The 19,475-nt window shown below is 37.0% G+C and overlaps 1 protein-coding gene across 4 annotated transcripts in view; it reads right to left on the reverse strand.

The window, feature by feature from the left end:
* Positions 1–19,475, reverse strand: part of DOCK3 (dedicator of cytokinesis 3) — a 564,947-nt gene that overhangs the window by 208,272 nt on the left and 337,200 nt on the right. For all 4 annotated transcript variants that reach the window (XM_047693084.1, XM_047693058.1, XM_047693067.1 and 1 more), the window contains one exon: positions 8,579–8,727. In XM_047693084.1, coding sequence (XP_047549040.1) covers positions 8,579–8,727 — 149 coding nt within the window. The remainder of the gene's footprint in view (positions 1–8,578; positions 8,728–19,475) is intronic.

The following is a 19,475-nucleotide window of genomic DNA, read 5'->3' on the forward strand; positions in this document are numbered from 1 at the left end:
ATTTGCATGTCTTCATTGGAGAAGTGTCTGTTTATGTCTTCTGCCCATTTGTTGACATGATTATCTGTTTGGTGTGTGTTGAGTTAGAGAAGTTCTTTATAGATCCTGGATATCAGCCTTTGTCTGTACTGTCATTTGCAAATATTTTCTCCCATTCCATAGGTTGCCTCTTTGTTTTGTTGACTGTTTCCTTTGTTGTGCAGAATATCATCTTTAAGCAACATGGGAAGTAGGTAGTATTAGATCCATTTTATATTTGAGAAAACTGAGGTCCAGAGAGGTTAATGAAGTGGACTCTATTTTTAATTTCTTAAGGAATTAAAAGGGGGCAGAGGTGGGCTTATCTCAAACTATGTCTGTCTTACTCTGAGCCTATGGTATTTCCAACGTACCTGCTATCTTTCTACTAATAACCATGAAAGTTAAATACTAATAAGTGACTATAATAATTAAATAATAATAGTTTGAGGGATGATTTTGTGCAGATATATTAATACAGAAGGAAACATATGGATTGGTGAATGAGTGGCCCCTAGTCATAAGAACAAACCTATTTTATTACCTAGATTCACATTCACGTAGTGCCTGCCAAGTGCAGACATTGTGCTAAGTGCAGGGTATGATGATGAGCAAAACAAATGCACAAAGAGTGAGTGAGAGTGAGAGAGAGAGAGAGAGAGAGAGAAATTTACTCATCTCAACATAACTTCATGGAAGGATTTTGACACATGCACACTTTAAACATCATTATCTCAGACTTCTTGGATATAGCAATGTACTAATTGATGGCCACAAAACCCTGTATCAGAATAACTCTAAGAAGAATTTGTTGGAAACTTCTGGTAATTTCAGGTGTCCCAAAGCTGGAAAATATCACCATGTCCTTAAAGGGAAAGTACTGAGCCATAAGGCCTTCTGAGTCCTAGCTAAAAATCTACTCAGAGGAAACTTGTTGGTGTGAAGGAGGGGGTGGCAGTATTTTCTGCATTTTATAACCCAAACTTCTGCTTGTGCTGCTTCCTCTAAAAGCAATTCCCTTGGGGAAGGATATAGACTATGGGGGAATAAAGGGACATGGGTGGGTTAGGATATATGAAAATCTGAGGGAGAGGGTACAAAAGAGAGGGGGAGTAGAGAGACTATGATAGAGGGAGAGAAAGACAATATAAGAACTATAAATTATATATTGATGATTTGTCTTTAATGTTGAAACTTCAGAATAAAAAGATATGAATTATTTCATTTGACCCTTAATCTATAGAAACATCATTCTAATTCAATAAAAACTTGTAAAATGTTTACACCATATTCAAATCTGTATTTTCTTACTAAAGATGAAATACAAAAATCTTATAAATTATTCTATGAATAAAGCCTTTCTTACTTGGGTATTTTTCTAAGGCAATCTCTTAGTTTCTAAGATCAATTAAGCTTTGTTGGTCCTAGGTTAACACAAGTTTAATTTAGTAGGTATGCTATAGTAGTGATGAGATTAGAATGAGAAGAAACTTTTAGAAACATTTTTATGGAAGGTGTTGAAAATATTAACACATTGAAATTATATTGCTGACAAATTGTTTTAAAAGCTTGACAAAGTAGGAAAAAATATCCAGTGGAAAAAAGTCTCTTCAATAAATGGTGCTGGGAAAATTGGACAGCTATGTATAGAAGAATGAAACTTAACCAATCTCTTACACCATACACAAAGATAAACTCAAAAAGGATAAAAGATCTCAATGTGAGGCAGGAATCTATCAAAATCCTAGAGGAGAACATTGGCAGTAACCTCTTTGACATCGGCCACAGCAATTTCTTTCAAGACGTGTCTTTAAAGACAAAGGAAATTAAAGCGAAAATGAACTTTTTGGACTTCTCCAAGATCAAAAGCTTCTGCACAACAAAGGAAACAGTCAACAAAACAAAGAGGCAACCCATGGAATGGAGAAGATATTTGCAAATGACACTACAGACAAAGGGCTGATATCCAAGATCTATAAAGAACTCCTCCAACTCAACCCTCAGAAAACAGATAATATGCCAAAAATGGGCAGAAGACATGAACAGACACTTCTCCAAAGAAGACATACAAATGGCTAACAGACACAGGAAAAAATGTTCATCATCACTAGCCATCAGAGAGATTCAAATCAAAACCACATTGAGATGCCACCTTACACCAGTTAGAATGGCAAAAATCAACAAGACAGTAAACAACGTGTGCTGGAGAGGTTGTGGAGAAAGAGGACCCCTTTTACACTGTCGGTGGGAATGCAAGTTGGTGCAGCCAATTTGGAAAACAGTGTGGAGAAACCTTAAGAAATTAAAAATAGAGCCATCCTATGACCCTGCAATTGCACTACTGGGTATTTACCCCAAAGATACAGATGTAGTGAAAAGAAGGGCCATCTGTACCCCAATGTTCATAGCAGCAGTGGCCACAATTGCCAAACTGTGGAAGGAGTCAAGATGCCCTTCAACAGACAAATGGATAAAGAAGATATGGTCTTGGGGCGCCTTGGTGGCTCAGTGGGTTATAGCCTCTGCCTTTGGCTCTGGTCATGAACCCAGGGGACTGGGATCAAGCCCCGCACTGGGCTCTCTGCTTAGCAGGGAGCCTGCTTCCTCCTCTCTCTCTCTGCCTGCCTCTCTGCCTACTTGTGATCTCTGTCAAATAAATAAATAAAATATTTTAAAAAAGAAGATATGGTCCATATATACAATGGAATATTATACCTCCATCAGAAAGGATGAATACCCAACTTTTGTATCGACATGAACGGGACTGGAAGAGATTATGCTGAGTGAAATAAGTCAAGCAGAGAATCAATTATGATATGGTTTCACTTACTTGTGGAGCATAAGGAATAACATGGAGGACATTAGGAGAAGGAAAGGAAAAGTGAGTTGGGAGAAATCAGAGTGGGAGATGAACCATGAGAGACTATGGACTATGAGAAACAAACTGAGGGTTTTGGAGGGATTTTAGGTGAGTCTGGTGGTGGGTATTAAGGAGGGCACATATTGCATGGAGCAGTGGGTGTGGTGCATAAACAATAAATCTTGGAACACTAAAAAAATAAATTAAAAAAAAACTCCATTGGTGAGGATGTAATTAACTGACTTATTCTTTGAATGGGAGACTTATACAGAGATAATGGCTAGTTCATTTGAGTATGACTTTGTTTTATGCCCTTCCCATATTTCAGCTTCTAAAAATATAAGAACATAACATTTTAAGTGCTGATTTTTACATGATATAATTTTTAAATTTTTACTTATGGAATGAATGTGCACATATGTAAACAGGCCAACAAGTATAAGCCATATAAATTTAATTCTGGGCTCTTCAGTATTTTTGGTCAAATAAATAAGAATTCTTTTTTTAAACAGCTAATGGTAAACATTTACTAGTACACGTTTAATTAAAGGTCTAATTGAGGACATTTACTTAAAAACGAAGCAAACCTAGTTTGTACTGAACAGATTTTGAGTTATAATTAAAATTCTGCAACAATTCTTTGTTTTTAGCTTTTAGAAAACTGTGGTAAAATATGTATAATACAAAGTTACCTTTTTGGAGGGGGGGGGGCAGGTGATTTCTTTCTTTCTTTCTTTATTTTTGGAAGCCTGTCTGTGTGCTCAGAGTCAAGCTCTGGAGGACATTGCTTCTTTTTAAAAAAAATTTTTACTATTTTTTAATTGCCATTTTAACCATTTTTTAAGTGTACAATTCATTGGTGTTAATTGTATCCAGAATATTGTGCAACCTTCATCACTATTTCCAGAACATTTTCATTATTTCAAACAGAAACTCTGTACCTATTGAACAATTACTCCTATTTCTGCCCCCCTCCTCATAACCTCTATTCTACTTTCTGTCTCTGTGATTTTGCCTAGGGTAGGTCCCTCATATAAGTGGAACACATCTTTTGTGTCTGGCTCAATAATATTCCATTGTAGGTATATACCATATTTTATTTACTCATTCATCTGTTCAATCAACACCAGGATTGTGTCCACCTTTTTGGCTATTGTGAATAATGCTATGAACATTGGTGCACATGATTCTGTTTGACTCCTGGCCTTCAGGTTTTTTATTATTAATTAATTAATTAATTAATTATGAATTCTTAATCTCAGAAAACAAAAAAATTGTTGTATATAGACGTGGAGAGCGCTGCATTTAATTTAAACTTTAAATAAAAGAGTATAATACCAGTTTACTTTCTATCCTTAGAAAATTAAAGTTCTAGTTCAGTGTTAAATCAGATATATACTATGGGACATACAGTGTTCACACTAGGAGAATAGAACAAAGATCAAATAACCCATAGACTAGAAATACTGGCAATAATTTGCTTGGTTTTAAGACTCACACTTAAAAATAATCAGAGAGATGGTAAGGTCCTGCCGAAAGTATATAGACTTTGGAATCAGTCTGGGTATAAAAACCAGTTCTGCCACTCACTATGCAACAATGGAAAAAAGTACTTTGGAGGCTCAGTGTCCTCATCAGGTAAAAGAGAACTCTTGTCTTGGAGAAGCATAATAGCATTTCATTATAACAATGCATATGTTAGGGTACCTGGGTGGCTCAATGCATTAAGCATCTGACTTTTTGCTTCAGCTCAGGTCATGATCATATGGGTTGTGGTACCCTCACATAGTGTTCTGTGGGGAATCTGCTTGAAGCTTCTCTCCTCTGGCCCCTCCCTCAAGTTGCACATGTGCTTCTCCCTCTCTTTACTAAATAAATCTTTGAAAAAAAAATGCATATGTTAGGTCATGCACTTGCCACAGTTACACAAGAAGATGTACTCAATAATTAATAACTGTTATTAATAGCTTCTGAAATAGGTCCTGACAAGGCAGAGCTATCATGTCTGTGTAAGGGGTTATTGAAAAGGCATAAAAGTTTAAAATAATATATGATTAATATTTACTTACATCAATTAAAACATGAAAATAATTCCACAAACACTGATTGTTCATCTCCCACATGCCAACATATGCTAAGCTTCAGTGTTTTATGGCACTTACAGAAGTGCAGTGAGATAAGAAGAGTGGAACTCTCAGGGCATAAAACAGAACAATGGATACAGTTATCAGTGCTGGGCTACCGTATGGAACAAGTCTCCTTTACATAACCTAATGTACAAAGTAGCTTTATTTCTACAGTATACCATCTCTTAAAGTAAGAAGGAAAATTTTTTAAAGGGTTAGTTCAAGTGAGAACCAGAGAACAGTCCTATCAATTTGGGGGGCAATAGGTCTTTTTTCTTTAATAATGATAGATGTACAAAGTTCTTATTCAAGTTTTTATATTTTCCACTGGTAATAGAGGGAAAAATGGAAAGAAGAGGAGGAATAGGAGAGGAGAGAAGTGGAGTAGAGGAGAGAAAAGAGGGAAAATGATACAGAGAAGCTGCGAGAGGAGGAACAGGAGAGAGGAGATGGAGAAGGGAAAGAAGGGAAGGGAATGGAACAACATCCCTGATTTTTATACTTATTACAATGGACATATAAATACTCCCCCTCAACATACATATACATTTTCCTGAGAAAAAGTTATTAATGAATGTGGGATAACTCTGCAGTTTACTTGATAGATATTTATTATGGTCTTTGCCTTTTTCAAATATAATTTGAACCATTTCTAAGCCATCAACTTTAAGTTTTCAGATTTGATTGCAAAATCTGATTAGTCTGTTCTCCAAGTTTTATTACAAAGAGATATTGATATTTCTTGAATATTTCTCTTCTTCATTTACAGGTAGGCACAACTGCAGTGAAACTGCAACATAATGACTTACATACAACTTAGTATCATCATTTCAAGTTTAAAATTTGCTTGGCACATAGTAATGTTATTCTTGCAATTATTACTATCATTAATTTATTAAACAAATGGGATAATACCATTTTACAACATGGTACTCTTTGTGGCTGAGGAGACAGAATCAGTAGCTATGCTGTGAGCTAACATCCAGTATTTTGCCCGATTTTTATTGCCCAGAGTTAGATTTAGAGAATACTATCTGATTTATGGTACACCTGAAGTCACCTTATATTATACAAGGAGTCTGTGGTGTGTGCCAAGCAATCCTACTGGCAGTCAAGAAAGGGTGTAATTTAATGAAACAAACAAGGATAGGATGCTGTCACTTCAAAAAGACCACAAATAGCTAATTTAGGGTTGTATTTTTTTTTTCTTTTCTAAAGATGAACAGCACCCACTCTTGGTTGGATTGACTTGATAAGATATTGTGTTTCCTCTTCCAATTTCCTCTTCCACTTTTGCAAGAACACATTCTCAAGTCCCTTTAGAAACAGGCCATCAAAAGTAACTTCCACATCCATGAATACTTTAAAATGGCTTTGGCTGGCCCTTCCACTTGACTAGACAGTTTGGCTCTTCATAAAATCCTGGCTGGCAAACCATTTCCCAACAGAATCTTGAATATTTTACTTCACTATATTCTAGCATCCACTGTGACCGAAACAACTTTTAAGGTTGGTGTAATTCTTATTCTTTTGTAAGAAGACTTGTTTTTAGGGTCCCTGGGTGGCTCAGTGAGTTAAGCCTCTGCCTTCAGGTCATGATTTCAGGTCCTGGGATCAAGCCCTGTGTCAAGCTCTCTGCTTGAAGACTGCTTCTCCTCTCTCTCTGCCTGCCTCTCTGCTTACTTGTGATCTCTCTCTCTCTCTCTCTGTCAAGTAAATAAATAAAATCTTAAAAAAAAAAAAAAGACTTGTTTAACTGCCTGAAAACCTTTTAGGATCTTTTCTTCATCCCTGAATACTGAAATATCTTAAAAGGCCTTGATGTGGGTTTTGGGTTTTTCCCCCTATTCATTATACTAGGTATTTGGTGGGCTCTTCAAACTAAGACTCCTGGCTCTTTGGCTCTGGAAAATTCTCTTCTATCATTTCTTTAGAATTTCTTCTTTATTGTCTTTGCTCTTTTCCCAGAAATTATAATATCTGATGTGAGACAACTGCCCTCCCGCCCCGATTAAACCTCTGTATTGTTCTTTCTTCAACCTTTCCCATCTTTTCCTTTATTTTCCCAGAGATAACATAAAATTGTCTTACTGGTCTCATCTTGAATGTTTTATTTTGGAAATCCCATTCTCCATTACCTTTTTGGCGTATATTATTCTACATAATGGGTCTTAATTCTCTTTGAGGATGCACAGAGGGTTTTTTTTTTTTTTTAAGAAGTTTTTTACTAATCTCTAGGTGTCTTTGGAGCCAGGTTATTTCCTGGGGGCAAAGTATTTTTGATTATCCTGGTCTCTCTTCCCTGTTGAAAGATTTTTTTTAAACACCTGGTGATACTGAATTGTCTGTCCCAATTTAAAAAACACTAGAAACATGGGGAGTTCTTGCATACAGTGGGTGAATAGCAAGCTTCTCTTTGCAGTAAGTAGAAGGGATCTGATCATACTTTGGAACCCTTAAATGGCACAATATGGAGAGCTTTGCAATAAGGTTCCAGTGCACACTCTTGTTGCCCAATTCTCCCCAGACAGTCTGTCTTTGTATTTGTTTATCTGAAGGGGAAACAAATACCTGGATGCCAGTCTTTCTACTCATGGCAGTGGGTTAGTCCTTTTATATAATTTTAAGCAAGTCCCCCTTTTTAAGTACTGAGGCACATTCCTATCCTCCATGGTTCTGCAAACTGCAGGACAGAACAGCTCTTTCATTAGCTAAACTTTCTTTCACATATACTGGGCTTCCTCCATGACTAAATACTCTAAATACTTTCTGGCTTCTAGCAATGATTTTATATATCCTATTTATTACTGGGCCCCCCCCCTACCATTCTTTTTATTTTTATCATTTCAGTGATGTCTTGAGAGGGGGAGGAAATAAAGACTTGTACCAAAATATATTTAAGATGTATGTATATCTTAAATAGGAAGTGACCTAGTCACTTCAAAGTTCATTGAACTTGATTTTAAGATAATGAAACAAAATCCCTTGAGAATTATATCAGTTTTATATATAGGAAGAAATAAAATTTGAATACTATCTGCTCTAGCTTCCTATGCCAAAGTCTTAGAATACTATGAAAACAGCAAAGAATCATACTTACTGCATAAATGCAGGACTATTTTTGAATGACAAATTAGTTAAGAATATTTTGAAGTACTGATGTAGATAGGTCTCATTTGTAGTTTATTCAGATTAATTGTATGGCTATAAAATGTAAAAGACACAGAGTTCACATGAAAAAATAAAGATACCAAAAGATGAAACAGAAGTATACTCTGATTACTGAGATCTGGAATCAAGGATTTTGAGCTGGAAGAGACCTCAGATGATAATGCAGCCCAATTATTTAATTTTCCAGAAGTGAAAATAAAGACTGAGAGAGTTTCAATGTATAGAGCCAGTGAATGTCCTTTGCTAAACTAAAAGAAACTACTCAGTAAAAACGATCAAAGCTTGATGGAGAATATAACAATGTCTTTTCATCACTAAAGAGAAGCTTTGATCAGGTATAAACTCTGTAAGAATTGAGTTAACATAAATGTAACTGAAATGCCCAAATGATATTCATACTTACTCATTACCCCAGTCCAGGCGCACGGTGATATGCCGCTTAACCTCCCGCACCTGATCCTGAGTAAGGTGACCAGACAGTAGCTGTCTTCGAAGGTCAATAAGTTCATTCATCACATGACGTAGCTTGTAGAAAAGATCTACTTTGTGTTTCTGAAAGGGCATTTTTGGTGTTGGATGAAATGAAAAAGGGATATGGAAAGAGAATGAAAAAAGAAAGAGAAATAGTTAAACTATGAAAAGTGTTCATTTCTCTAAACTTCTAAAAAAGGCAATGTAAAGAGGAGCATATTTAAGAATCTTAAAACAAAGTCCTTAGTTTCTACTATGTAAAAATCTCTATATAATGACATATAATGAGTAATATAATTGATCTGGATCATGCAAAGTACCATTTATCTCTACTCCATTCTGGACAATTCATTTTCCAGTAAATCAGAGTTACTAAATGTAAACAAACAGAAAGTTAAACAGGGACCTAGAGCTGTTTCCTCTATCAGAAGTTCCTATGTATAACATCTCTGATTTCTCTAAAAGGGATACTCAAGTTGGGAAGGGCAGAGAGAGAATCCCTTGCCCTACTTTGAAGTAACAAAGGTTTCAATAAAAAGCCACAGTCTCTGGAGTAACATTCACTCCAGGTTTCCAGGCCTCATCTAGTTTTAATTAGCTTTTGTAAACAATATGTGTCCCTAGTGTCACAGATGTCTACTCTTTTAAGTTTAATAAAAAGTGTCACCTTATAAGAGTTAAGTAGAAACATCTTAATGAACTTAATTATGGCTATCATAGGGGTTTCAAACTTTATAGGTAAAAAATGTAAACGCCATGACAGTAGATGCTTGAGAAAAAAGATTTACTTAAGAATATAGATTTTAAAACTAAAGTCTTATTTTCACAAGTGCAATCTTGATTTAGAAATGTTAGGTTTCTGTTTCTGTTATAGAGAAGCATGATTTTATATGATAATTAAAAGTCTTGGGATGTAATTTAATTATAAAGAATGCTCTTTGAGGTCAGATCAATGTGTACCATAGGGTTAGGAAAGCCTCTATCTGGAAATACCCCTAAAAAGACCCTTGCCAAAATAAGCTTAAGTGAAGTAAATATAAATAAAATTAATAATAAAGTAAACTACAAACTAGCAGAATTAGCTAATATTCTTAGGTGGCAGTGATCTTATAATTAAAACATTCAGGACATCATGCTACTTAGAAATCATCTAATGGAGCATGAGACCTTTAAAGGCCCATCTCATAGAGAAATTATTTTTAAGTAGAAGACCTTAGGAATCATGCACTCTAATGACATCATTTCAAATAGCATGCGGTCCTTTCTCCACTTGATGATCACACGGAGAAAAATTAAGTACCTTGATGGCACACAATGCTGGCAGAAGGGCAGAACTCACAAATTCTTGCCAGTTCAAGTAACAAGGCCTAAGCAAATTATATCATCTGGAAAATTGAGATCTTAAGGTAAGCAATAAAGGCAATGTGGTCTTTGCTTTCAGGACATGCATTTTTGATAAAACAGGGCCACCTATCTAAGTTTAAAATAGAAAGTTATTTTCCCATCAAATCATACACAGTAATCTATTGCATACACACATAAGCATTTATTCATTCACTTGATTTACAAATGCTTATGGAGCACCTGATGGGCGCTATCACTTTGTTATGATCCAAAGACCCTACTTCTGTGGTTTCATTCTAGAGAGCAGAGATGGACCAGAGACAAATACATAATGGTGGTGTTAAGTTCCACAAAGAAAATTAAAGCAGAGTGGGGTCAGAAGGTGGCCAGTTGTGGATTCGCTGGGGCATGGGGGAAGGTACTGCTTCAGGTAGGGTGGTCAGGGAAAGGCTTCTTTAGAAGTAGAACTTTAAGTAGGAACCTGAATGAAATAAGGGGACAGCATTTGGGAAAACTGGGGAGTTTATTGCACTGTTAACTAACTGGAATTCAAATGAAAACTTGAAAAAAAAAGGGAAATTTTAGAGGCATAAGAAACAGCAAGAACAAATGCCCTGCTGTGGAAGTGAACTTGGCATGTTCATGGAAAACAGAGAGGTCAGTGCACCTGCAGCAAAGTGAACAAGGGGGGAGAGTGGTGGTGATTCAGTCAGAGAGACAACAGGGACCAGATTAGGCAGGACCTTTATGTAAGCCATGTGAAAGAGTTAGGCTTTCATTCCAAGCAAGATAGGAAGCCACTGGAGATAGGGAGCAGAAGACTGATGTGATAGGACTTAAAGCTTGAAACCATCACTCTGAGTGAAAATAGACCATGAAAAAGCAAAGAGGAAAGCAGGGGTTCCAGTCAGAAAGCTATTTATTACAACAACCAACAGGATGACAGTTGATTAGAGAAAGGTAAGAATGGTAATGTAAAACTTTGAGGACTTGGAGATTAGACATGTTTTGTATGTAGAGCTGTTGGGACCTGCTAATGGATTAGATGTGGGATATGAATGGAGACAGGGATTACTCTTTTTTCCTGGCCTGGGGAACATGTCTGGAGGAGGGAAACAAGGTTCAATTTGGACATGCTAGGTTTGACATTGAGTTCCAACATTTACAGGCCAGAAAAGCGACGAGTATCTAGCACAGGAAACTTAAGAAGGAAAAAGCAGTGAGATGACAGGAAAAGCAGTAGTGTATTGAATATAATAGAGTTTTAGGGAAGACTGTCAAATGCACTGAGAGGTTAAATAAAATCTCTATTTAATTTATTTATATTTATTACTGAGAGTTAGCCACTGTATCTGGCATTGTGGTGGCCATCCTTGACTTCTATAAGGGCAGTTTTTAATTCAAGAGTAATGGGAGAGAAGGGAATGGGAATAGAGTACAGACAGCTCTTTTGTAGAATTTTCGCTAACTGGAAGCACAGAAATGAGGTAGTAGAACAGTGTTGTGCAATCACGGGAGGTTTTTTTTTTTTTTAATGAGACAAAATTTCTGGCTATTTTTATGCTGAAGGGAATGATTTAATAAAGGGAAAAATTTGATGATGCAGGTGTTAAGTCCTTTAGTAGCCAAGAAGAGATGGGTCCCAGGTCAAAAGGGAGGCTCTGTTTAGGCTGAATAGTCTATATATTGTCCTAGAGGAAACACAAAGAATTCAGATAACGACACAGGCATTTGGGATATTGGATGACAGGAGAACTAAATTTTTCCTCTGGGTGCCTTATTCTCAAGGAAATAAGAAGTAAGTTCATCAGCTGAGAGTGAATACGGTGGGAGGGGTTGTTGGAGATTTGAGAATAGAGAAGATGTAAAACAGTTTCAGAGGGAGTAGTAACACAATCTCAGCAGGAGATAGGTAGTTCAACTGACAGATGGTTTTGAGATTTGTGAACACTAATTAAAAGTGTGGTTATGTGTATTTTTTAAAGCCAAGTATAATGATGTATATTGATACCAAAATATAAGTATGTATGTAGGTATATGTATGTGTATGCATGTATATCTATGCACAAATACACACATGCACATACACAAAATATTTATGTAACATAGATATGCACACATATACAATAATGATGCCAGAATATACTAATATAGTCTTTTAAAGAATTAAACAGTCATTTATTAACCAAGAGTTTTTAACAGATTATACTGTCTAAAGATGACTACAATTCCTCCCATGTACTATTCTGCAAAAATGTGACCCTCACACTCCTCCAGTATGAGATGGAATCTGTTTCTTCACACTTTTGAATCTGGGCAGTCCCTGGGAATGCTCTAGCCTATCGAACACAAGCCCAGGGAGCTAAAGGTAGTGCTATAAGCAGTCCTTCACTTGTCTGGCAGCTTCAGCCTCCTAACCCTTGGAATACACACTCTTTCTGGGAGGTTTGCTCTCAGAATCCAGCTATCCTGCTGTGAAAAGCAAATGCTGCATGGAGAGGCCACAAGGAGACACTCACTGGAGTGTAAGCCGTCCCAGCTGTATGAGTGAGGCATCTTAGCTGCCCAGTAGAGCCTTCAGGGGACTGCAGCTCCTACCCAAATCTGACTGCAACAGAATGAGAAACCCTATGTGAAATCTACCCCACTGTGCTCATTCTATCCAAAGAAGAATGAAATATAATAAATAAGTGCTGTAAGCTACTAAGGTTTGGGATAGTATGTCATGTAGATAATCAGAAAAACTGTACAGTATTTTTTCCAAATAGAAAAATCAGTTATTATTTCTAATTATATGAAGCCGGGAATGCTAACCCTGAACTAAGAATGAAATGGGTCATAAAAGTATTCATTGTTTTTGTACCACACCCAGTACTCCATGCAATCCGTGCCCTCTCTAATACCCACCACCTGGTTCCCCCAACCTCCCACCCCTGCACCTCTTCAAACCCTTCAGATTGTTTTTCAGAGTCCATAGTCTCTCATTGTTCACCTCCCCTTCCAATTTCCCCCAACTCCCTTCTCCTAACTCCCCATGTCCTCCATGCTATTTGTTATGCTCCACAAATAAGTGAAACCATATGATAATTGACTCTCTCTGCTTGACTTATTTCACTCAGCATAATCTCTTCCAGTCCCGTCCATGTTGCTACAAAAGTTGGGTATTCATCCTTTCTGATGGAGGCATAATACTCCATAGTGTATATGGACCACATCTTAAAAAAAATGATAAAAAAATAAATAAATTTAAAAAAAAGAATGAAATGGGTCACATAATTAGAAAGTAGAACAATTACTACAATCAATGTGGTGTTAATTTCTTTCTCCAGTCCAACCTAACAACCTCTTTGACCAGAGGCCTTAGCACTCAAGGTTGCTCCACCAGCGCCGCTATGACACCACACTACCCTCTTGTATCTGCTACCAGCAGACACACACCAATCAAGGGGAGCAATCTGGAGCAACCGGCCGCAGAGCACACAATTTACCTAGGATCACCCGACACCACAGGATAGCTGAATGCCCCCCTCAGGCTGAACAATCCTATTCTATTGGGGATCCTGCTCCTCAGTAGATTAAAATAACAGTACAATTAGGTTGGTGGTAAGGTTTAGCTTTCCTGCACAATCATTCCTAGTTCCTGTCAAGCTAAAATAAAAGCAGGAAAACTTAAAAAGAAAAAGAACAAAAAGAAAAAAGAAATCTATAGTCCATCTTAGCAACATGCTCAGCCTCTCCAAAAGCTCTATAGTCTAATATTTATCAAGAACAGTCAGAGAATGTTTGGGAAGTATATTGAACAGTCAGCAGAAACTATAAATTTAGAATAATTAAACTACTCTGCAACCACATGCCAAGCAGAATTTGCCTCACCACTGTGAAAGAATCTCTGGAACTCTTTAGGAAAAAAATGTAAGTTTTAATTCTCCTGATTTTATTTTTTTAAGATTTTATTTTACTATTTTTAAAGATTTTATTTATTCATTTGAGAGAAAGAGAGAGAACATGAGGGGAGGGGAGAAGGAGAAACAGACTTCCCACTGATCAGGGAGCTTGACACAATAAGGGGCTCAATCCCAGGACACTGAGATCATGATCTGAACCGAAGAAAAGATGCTTAACCAACTTAGCTACCCAGGTGCTCCATAATAGTCCTGATTTTAGAATTATTATTATTATTTTTTAAAGATTTTATTTATTTATTTGACAGAGAGAAATCACAAGTAGGCAGAGAGGCAGGCAGAGAGAGAGGAGGAAGCAGGCTCCCTGCTGAGCAGAAAGCCCGATGTGGGGCTCGAACCCAGGACCTGGGATCATGACCTGAGCCGAAGGCAGCGGCTTAACCCACTGAGCCACCCAGGCACCCCTTAGAATTATTTTTATTAAACTGCTTGTAGCTCAATGTGGAAAGAAAGGCTGTGCCGCAATGAAGCTTCTCAGTTAGCAAAGGAGCAAAGCTGTTGAGTGCCCATCACCAAGTATGCTAGCTTTATGTTAAAATTACACCTGTACAAAGACTGGTTAATACATGCTAATGAAAGATTATGAAAATCAAATTTAAAAATTACATCAAAAGTACTACTATCCTCAAAAAGAACAAGTGTCCTTGCACTGTAATTATAGCAACTAGAATAAAACGTCTTAACTAAAAAAAAAAAAAAAAAAAAAAAGAACAAGTGTCCTGCCATGAGTACTAAAAAATTTAGGAAAATTTTGAAAACCAATTTTAAATTTTTAAAAATTTTTTATTATGTTCAGTTAACCGTCATTAGTTCTTTTTTAAATTATTTCTTCTCAGCGTAACAGTATTCATTGTTTTTGCACCACATCCACTGCTCCATGCAATACGTGCCCTCCCTAATACCCACCACCTGGTTCCCCCAGCCTCCCACCCACCGCCCCTTCAAAATCCTCAGGCTGTTTTTCAGAGTCCACAGTCTTTCATGGTTCATCTCCCCTTCCAATCATTAGTTTTTGATGTAGTGTTCAGTGATTCATTAGTTGTGTGCGACACCCAGCGCTTATCACAACACATGCTCTCCTTAATACTCATCACCCAGTTACCCTATCCCATCACCCTCTCCTTTCTGTAACCCTCAGTTTGATTCCTAGAGTCCAGACCAATTTAATGGAAGTTAAACACTGCATCTAAAGCTCAAGTTGTTAAGAGCAGATTCCCCATCTCTTTCCATTTTGTTTTATTTCTTACACATTCTTTTATTTATATACGGGGAGATGGCTTGTTTTCTCACTTTATTGTTTGAAAACAAACTAATTATTAAGAACTTGAGTTTAGGGACACCTGGGTGGCTCAGTTGGTTAAGTGTCTGCCTTCGCCTTAGGACATGAGCCTAGGGTCCTGGGATTGGAGCTCTGCATGAGGCTCCTTGCTCAGCGGGGAGTCTGCTTCTCCCTCTCCTTCTGCCTCTCTACCCAATCCTGCTCTCTCACTCTCTCTCTCAAATAAATACATTAACAATCTTGAAAAAAAAAAAAAAACTCCAGTATTTTTTTTATCCCTGCTAAATAAAGTCTCTTATCATGAAGTAACCTCTAATCCTACTCAAACTGTTTACATTATACACTGGAGCTCTAGAACTCATCCCAGTATAATATAAAAATATCTAAAATGCAGTACTTGCAACCCCAATGACTCCTCTGCCAAAAATATCTTTAAGCCCAGGAATTTAGACTGTCATTTAAGGTTGTTCCACAACATAGCTGGGCAAAGCTTGAAATTGAGTTCAAAAGAAATTTCTGTGAAACAAAACAGTATCTAAGTCCAAGCTATTTCACAATGATCTTGAAGTACATATTTGAAAGAAATAAAAATGCAAAGCAGCAATGTGGAATTTCTTTTTAAACTGTTCACAAATATGGGGGTGTATCTAATACAATCTATTTGCCTGGCATATGTGTTTATTCCTCCACCTCTGAGGGGCCAGGATATCTTTCTCAACCCAATCCGTTCTCAACCCAAACATATCCTCCCTCACAGACTTAAAGATAACCAAAATAACACCCTTTGTAGTGTCAATCTTCTTTCATAACACAAGTATTTGCAGGAGAGCTAAGACTTTAGAAAATTCTTTCTACTTTAGTTTAAATAAGCTGATCATATTCTTTCCCTAGAGCAGGTAAGAATCTTGATAAGAAGGGAACAAAGTCAAGTGAAAGGTAAAGAAATTATTAGTGATACCAAAAACAGAGATGGCAGTTGCTGATATCAAGGGCACCCATTCACAATGCTGAACAGGGTGAATTTACCTGACAGTGGGCTGGGGACAGCTCAGGCATTCTCAAGCTCACAGGTAGCCATTCTACACAAGACAGAACAAACCTCTGCTTAAAGACAGCTTTTAATCTGTCCCCTGGAGACACCTCTTCTTACATATAGAGACCAATAATAAACCAGCCCCAGTCCTCCCCATGTACAATTATTCCTTCCTTCAAATGCTGAAGATAAAAGCTGCAAAGTAGGCAAGTTGGCAGAAAATAAAAGACTGAAAACTGAGGCCTGGGGACAAGGAGGGGGGAATACAGTTGGGGAGGGTGAGAGGGTTGGAGGGAAATCAGTAAGAACCAAGTCTATTATCTATACAGAGAGACTCGGGGATTGGAGGTCCCAGGAACCCCTGAAAGTGTGTGTTTGTGTGCGTGTGTGTGTGTGTGTGGTGGGTCTGAAGTGTGTACCTGGGGAATGGAAACAGAACTGGTTATAAGTCTTTTGAAAGTCTTTAAGACTCTTAACTATAGAGAACAAACTGATGGTTACCAGAGGGGAAGTGGGTGGGGGATGGGTGAAATAGGTGATGGGGATTAAGAAGTGTACTTGCTGTGATAAGCACCCGGTGCTGTTATGGAAGTGTTGAATCACTAAATTGTACAAATAAAACTAATATTACACTGTATGTTAACTATCTGGAATTTCAATAAAAAATTAAAAACAAATAAAAAGATGAAATAGAGTTTTCTAAAGTAAAAAAATTAAAGAGTCTGTTTTTTTCTATTAAAAAAAAAAAAAGTCTGTAAGACCTTCACTTCCTTATCCCCAACTCTATTCTGCCAGGCTTTCTCCTCTGAATACCTTTTTCATTTTCTTTTTCTTTTTTTTTAATTTTTAAAATTTTTAATAAACATAATGTATTATTAGCCCCAGGGGTACAGGTCTGTGAATCACCAGATTTACACACTTCATAGTACTCAACATATCACATACCCTCCCCAATGTCTATAATCTCACCACCCTCTCCCTACCCCCCTACCCCCAGTCACCCTCAGTTTGTTTTGTGACAGTAAGAGTCTCTTATGGTTTGTCTCCCTCCCAATCCCATCTTGTTTCATTTATTCTTTTTCTACCCCACCAAATCCCCTATGTTGCATCTCCACTTCCTCATATCAGGGAGATCATATGATAGTTGTCTTTCTCCGATTGACTTATTTCGCTAAGCATAATACCCTCTAGTTCCACCCACATCGTCACAAATGGCAAGATTTCATTTCTTTTGATGGCTGCATAGTATTCCATTGTATATATATACCACATCTTCTTTATCCATTCATCTGTTGATGGACATCTAGGTTCTTTCCATATTTTGACTTTTGACTATTGTGGACATTGTTGCTATAAACATTCGGGTGCACGTGCCCCTTCAGATCACTATGTTTGTACCTTTAGGGTAAATACCGAGTAGTGCAATTGCTGGGTCGTAAGGTAGCTCTATTTTCAAATTTTTGAGGAAACTCCATGACGTTTTCCAGAGTGGTTGCACCAGCTTGCATTCCCACCAACAGTGTAGGACGGTTCCCCTTTCTCCGCATCCTCACCAGCATCTGTCATTTCCTGACTTGTTAACTTTAGCCATTCTGATTGGTGTGAGGAGGTATCTCATTGTGGTTTTGATTTGTTGAATACCTTTCTCCATGTGATAGTTTACTCTCTACAGAGGTTGAAGCAATGTCTATACATTGGAGGCACCAAATAGAACTGATGATGTTCAATGTAGGGAAATTAAGTAAAGATTATGTAGTAAACAATGGGACCCCTGGTGCCCTTCCCAAATGAAGTCCCAAAATGCTGACAGCCAGGCTTATACCTTCCTAGGAAGGAATATGCAATATTTCTCACTAGGAAAAAATTTGGCCCAGAGGAAATGACTCAGAAATACTGATAGTTGCTCTCCTTCTCCCACAAATATTCAGCTCCTCTTTGATCACCTATAGTAATGTCCACTAGTTAGTCAATACTAGCACCATTCACAGAGCTTTCTGGTAACTCTTTAATGCCTCATTCTTAAATATAAATAGAAAAGAATAGCATATAATGAACTAAACTTACAACATGAAGAGACCAAAACAATCAGAAAAATGGAAACTGGAGAAACAGAAACAATGTGAGAAGTAAAATAAAATTTCAAAAAAGCAATAATTAGTATTTTCAGAGAGCATAGAGATTACAGTACATCCCTGAAATGAGAAGAGGATTTAATGGAAAAGGAGAAAAAGATCCAGAGCCCAAAAGAACTTTTGGAAGTTAAAGATAATATTGGTGTAATTTAAAGCAAAACTCAGTAAAAGTGATAGATTAGAAAGTTGGGGAATTCTGCCAGAAAATAGAACAAAAAAAGCAATACAATGGATAAATTGGGGAGAAAATTAATGAACAATTTCAGGATGTCCAATTCTAATAAAAGAATTATAGAAAGCAAAACTACAGAAACAGATGGGAAGAAACTATCAAGGAACTAATACAATACATGTTCCAGGACTGAAGGAAATGAGTTTCTATGATGATAGAACTCACTGAGTAGTCAGCATAATCAAGGGGAAAAGATCTAAGACAAACTATTGTAAAACTGCAGAACAATGGGAACAAAGAAATGATCCTAGAATCTTTCCTGAAAAACAGCTTGGTCAATAAAAGAGTCTGGAACTAGAATGACATTGGACTTGTCAAAAAACAACACTGGAAGCTAAAAAATAATGAAGGAACGTTTTAAAAACTTCTGTAGTTCTGTAGTTCCTCGAGTACAGTTCCTTTACCTTTTTGGTTAGGTTTATTCCTAGGTATCTTATGGTTCTTGGTGCTATAGTAAATGGAATCGATTCTCTAATTTCCCCTTCTATATTTTCATTGTTAGTATATAAGAAAGCCACTGATTTCTGTACTTTGACTTTGTATCCTGCCATGTTGCTGAATTGCTGTATGAGTTCTAATAGTTTGGGGGTGGAGTCTTTTGAAAGAAATTGAAGAAGACACAAAAAGATGGAAGACCATTCCATGCTCTTGGATCGGAAGAATAAACATTGTTAAAATGTCTATACTGCCTAGAGCAATCTATACTTTTAATGCCATTCCGATCAAAATTCCACCGGTATTTTTCAAAGAGCTAGAGCAAATAATCCTGAAATTTGTATGGAATCAGAAGAGACCCCGAATCGCTAAGGAAATGTTGAAAAACAAAAAAACTGGGGGCATCATGTTA

This window comes from Lutra lutra, chromosome 1 (assembly GCF_902655055.1).
Source record: "Lutra lutra chromosome 1, mLutLut1.2, whole genome shotgun sequence".
Classification (NCBI taxonomy): Eukaryota; Metazoa; Chordata; class Mammalia; order Carnivora; family Mustelidae; genus Lutra; species Lutra lutra.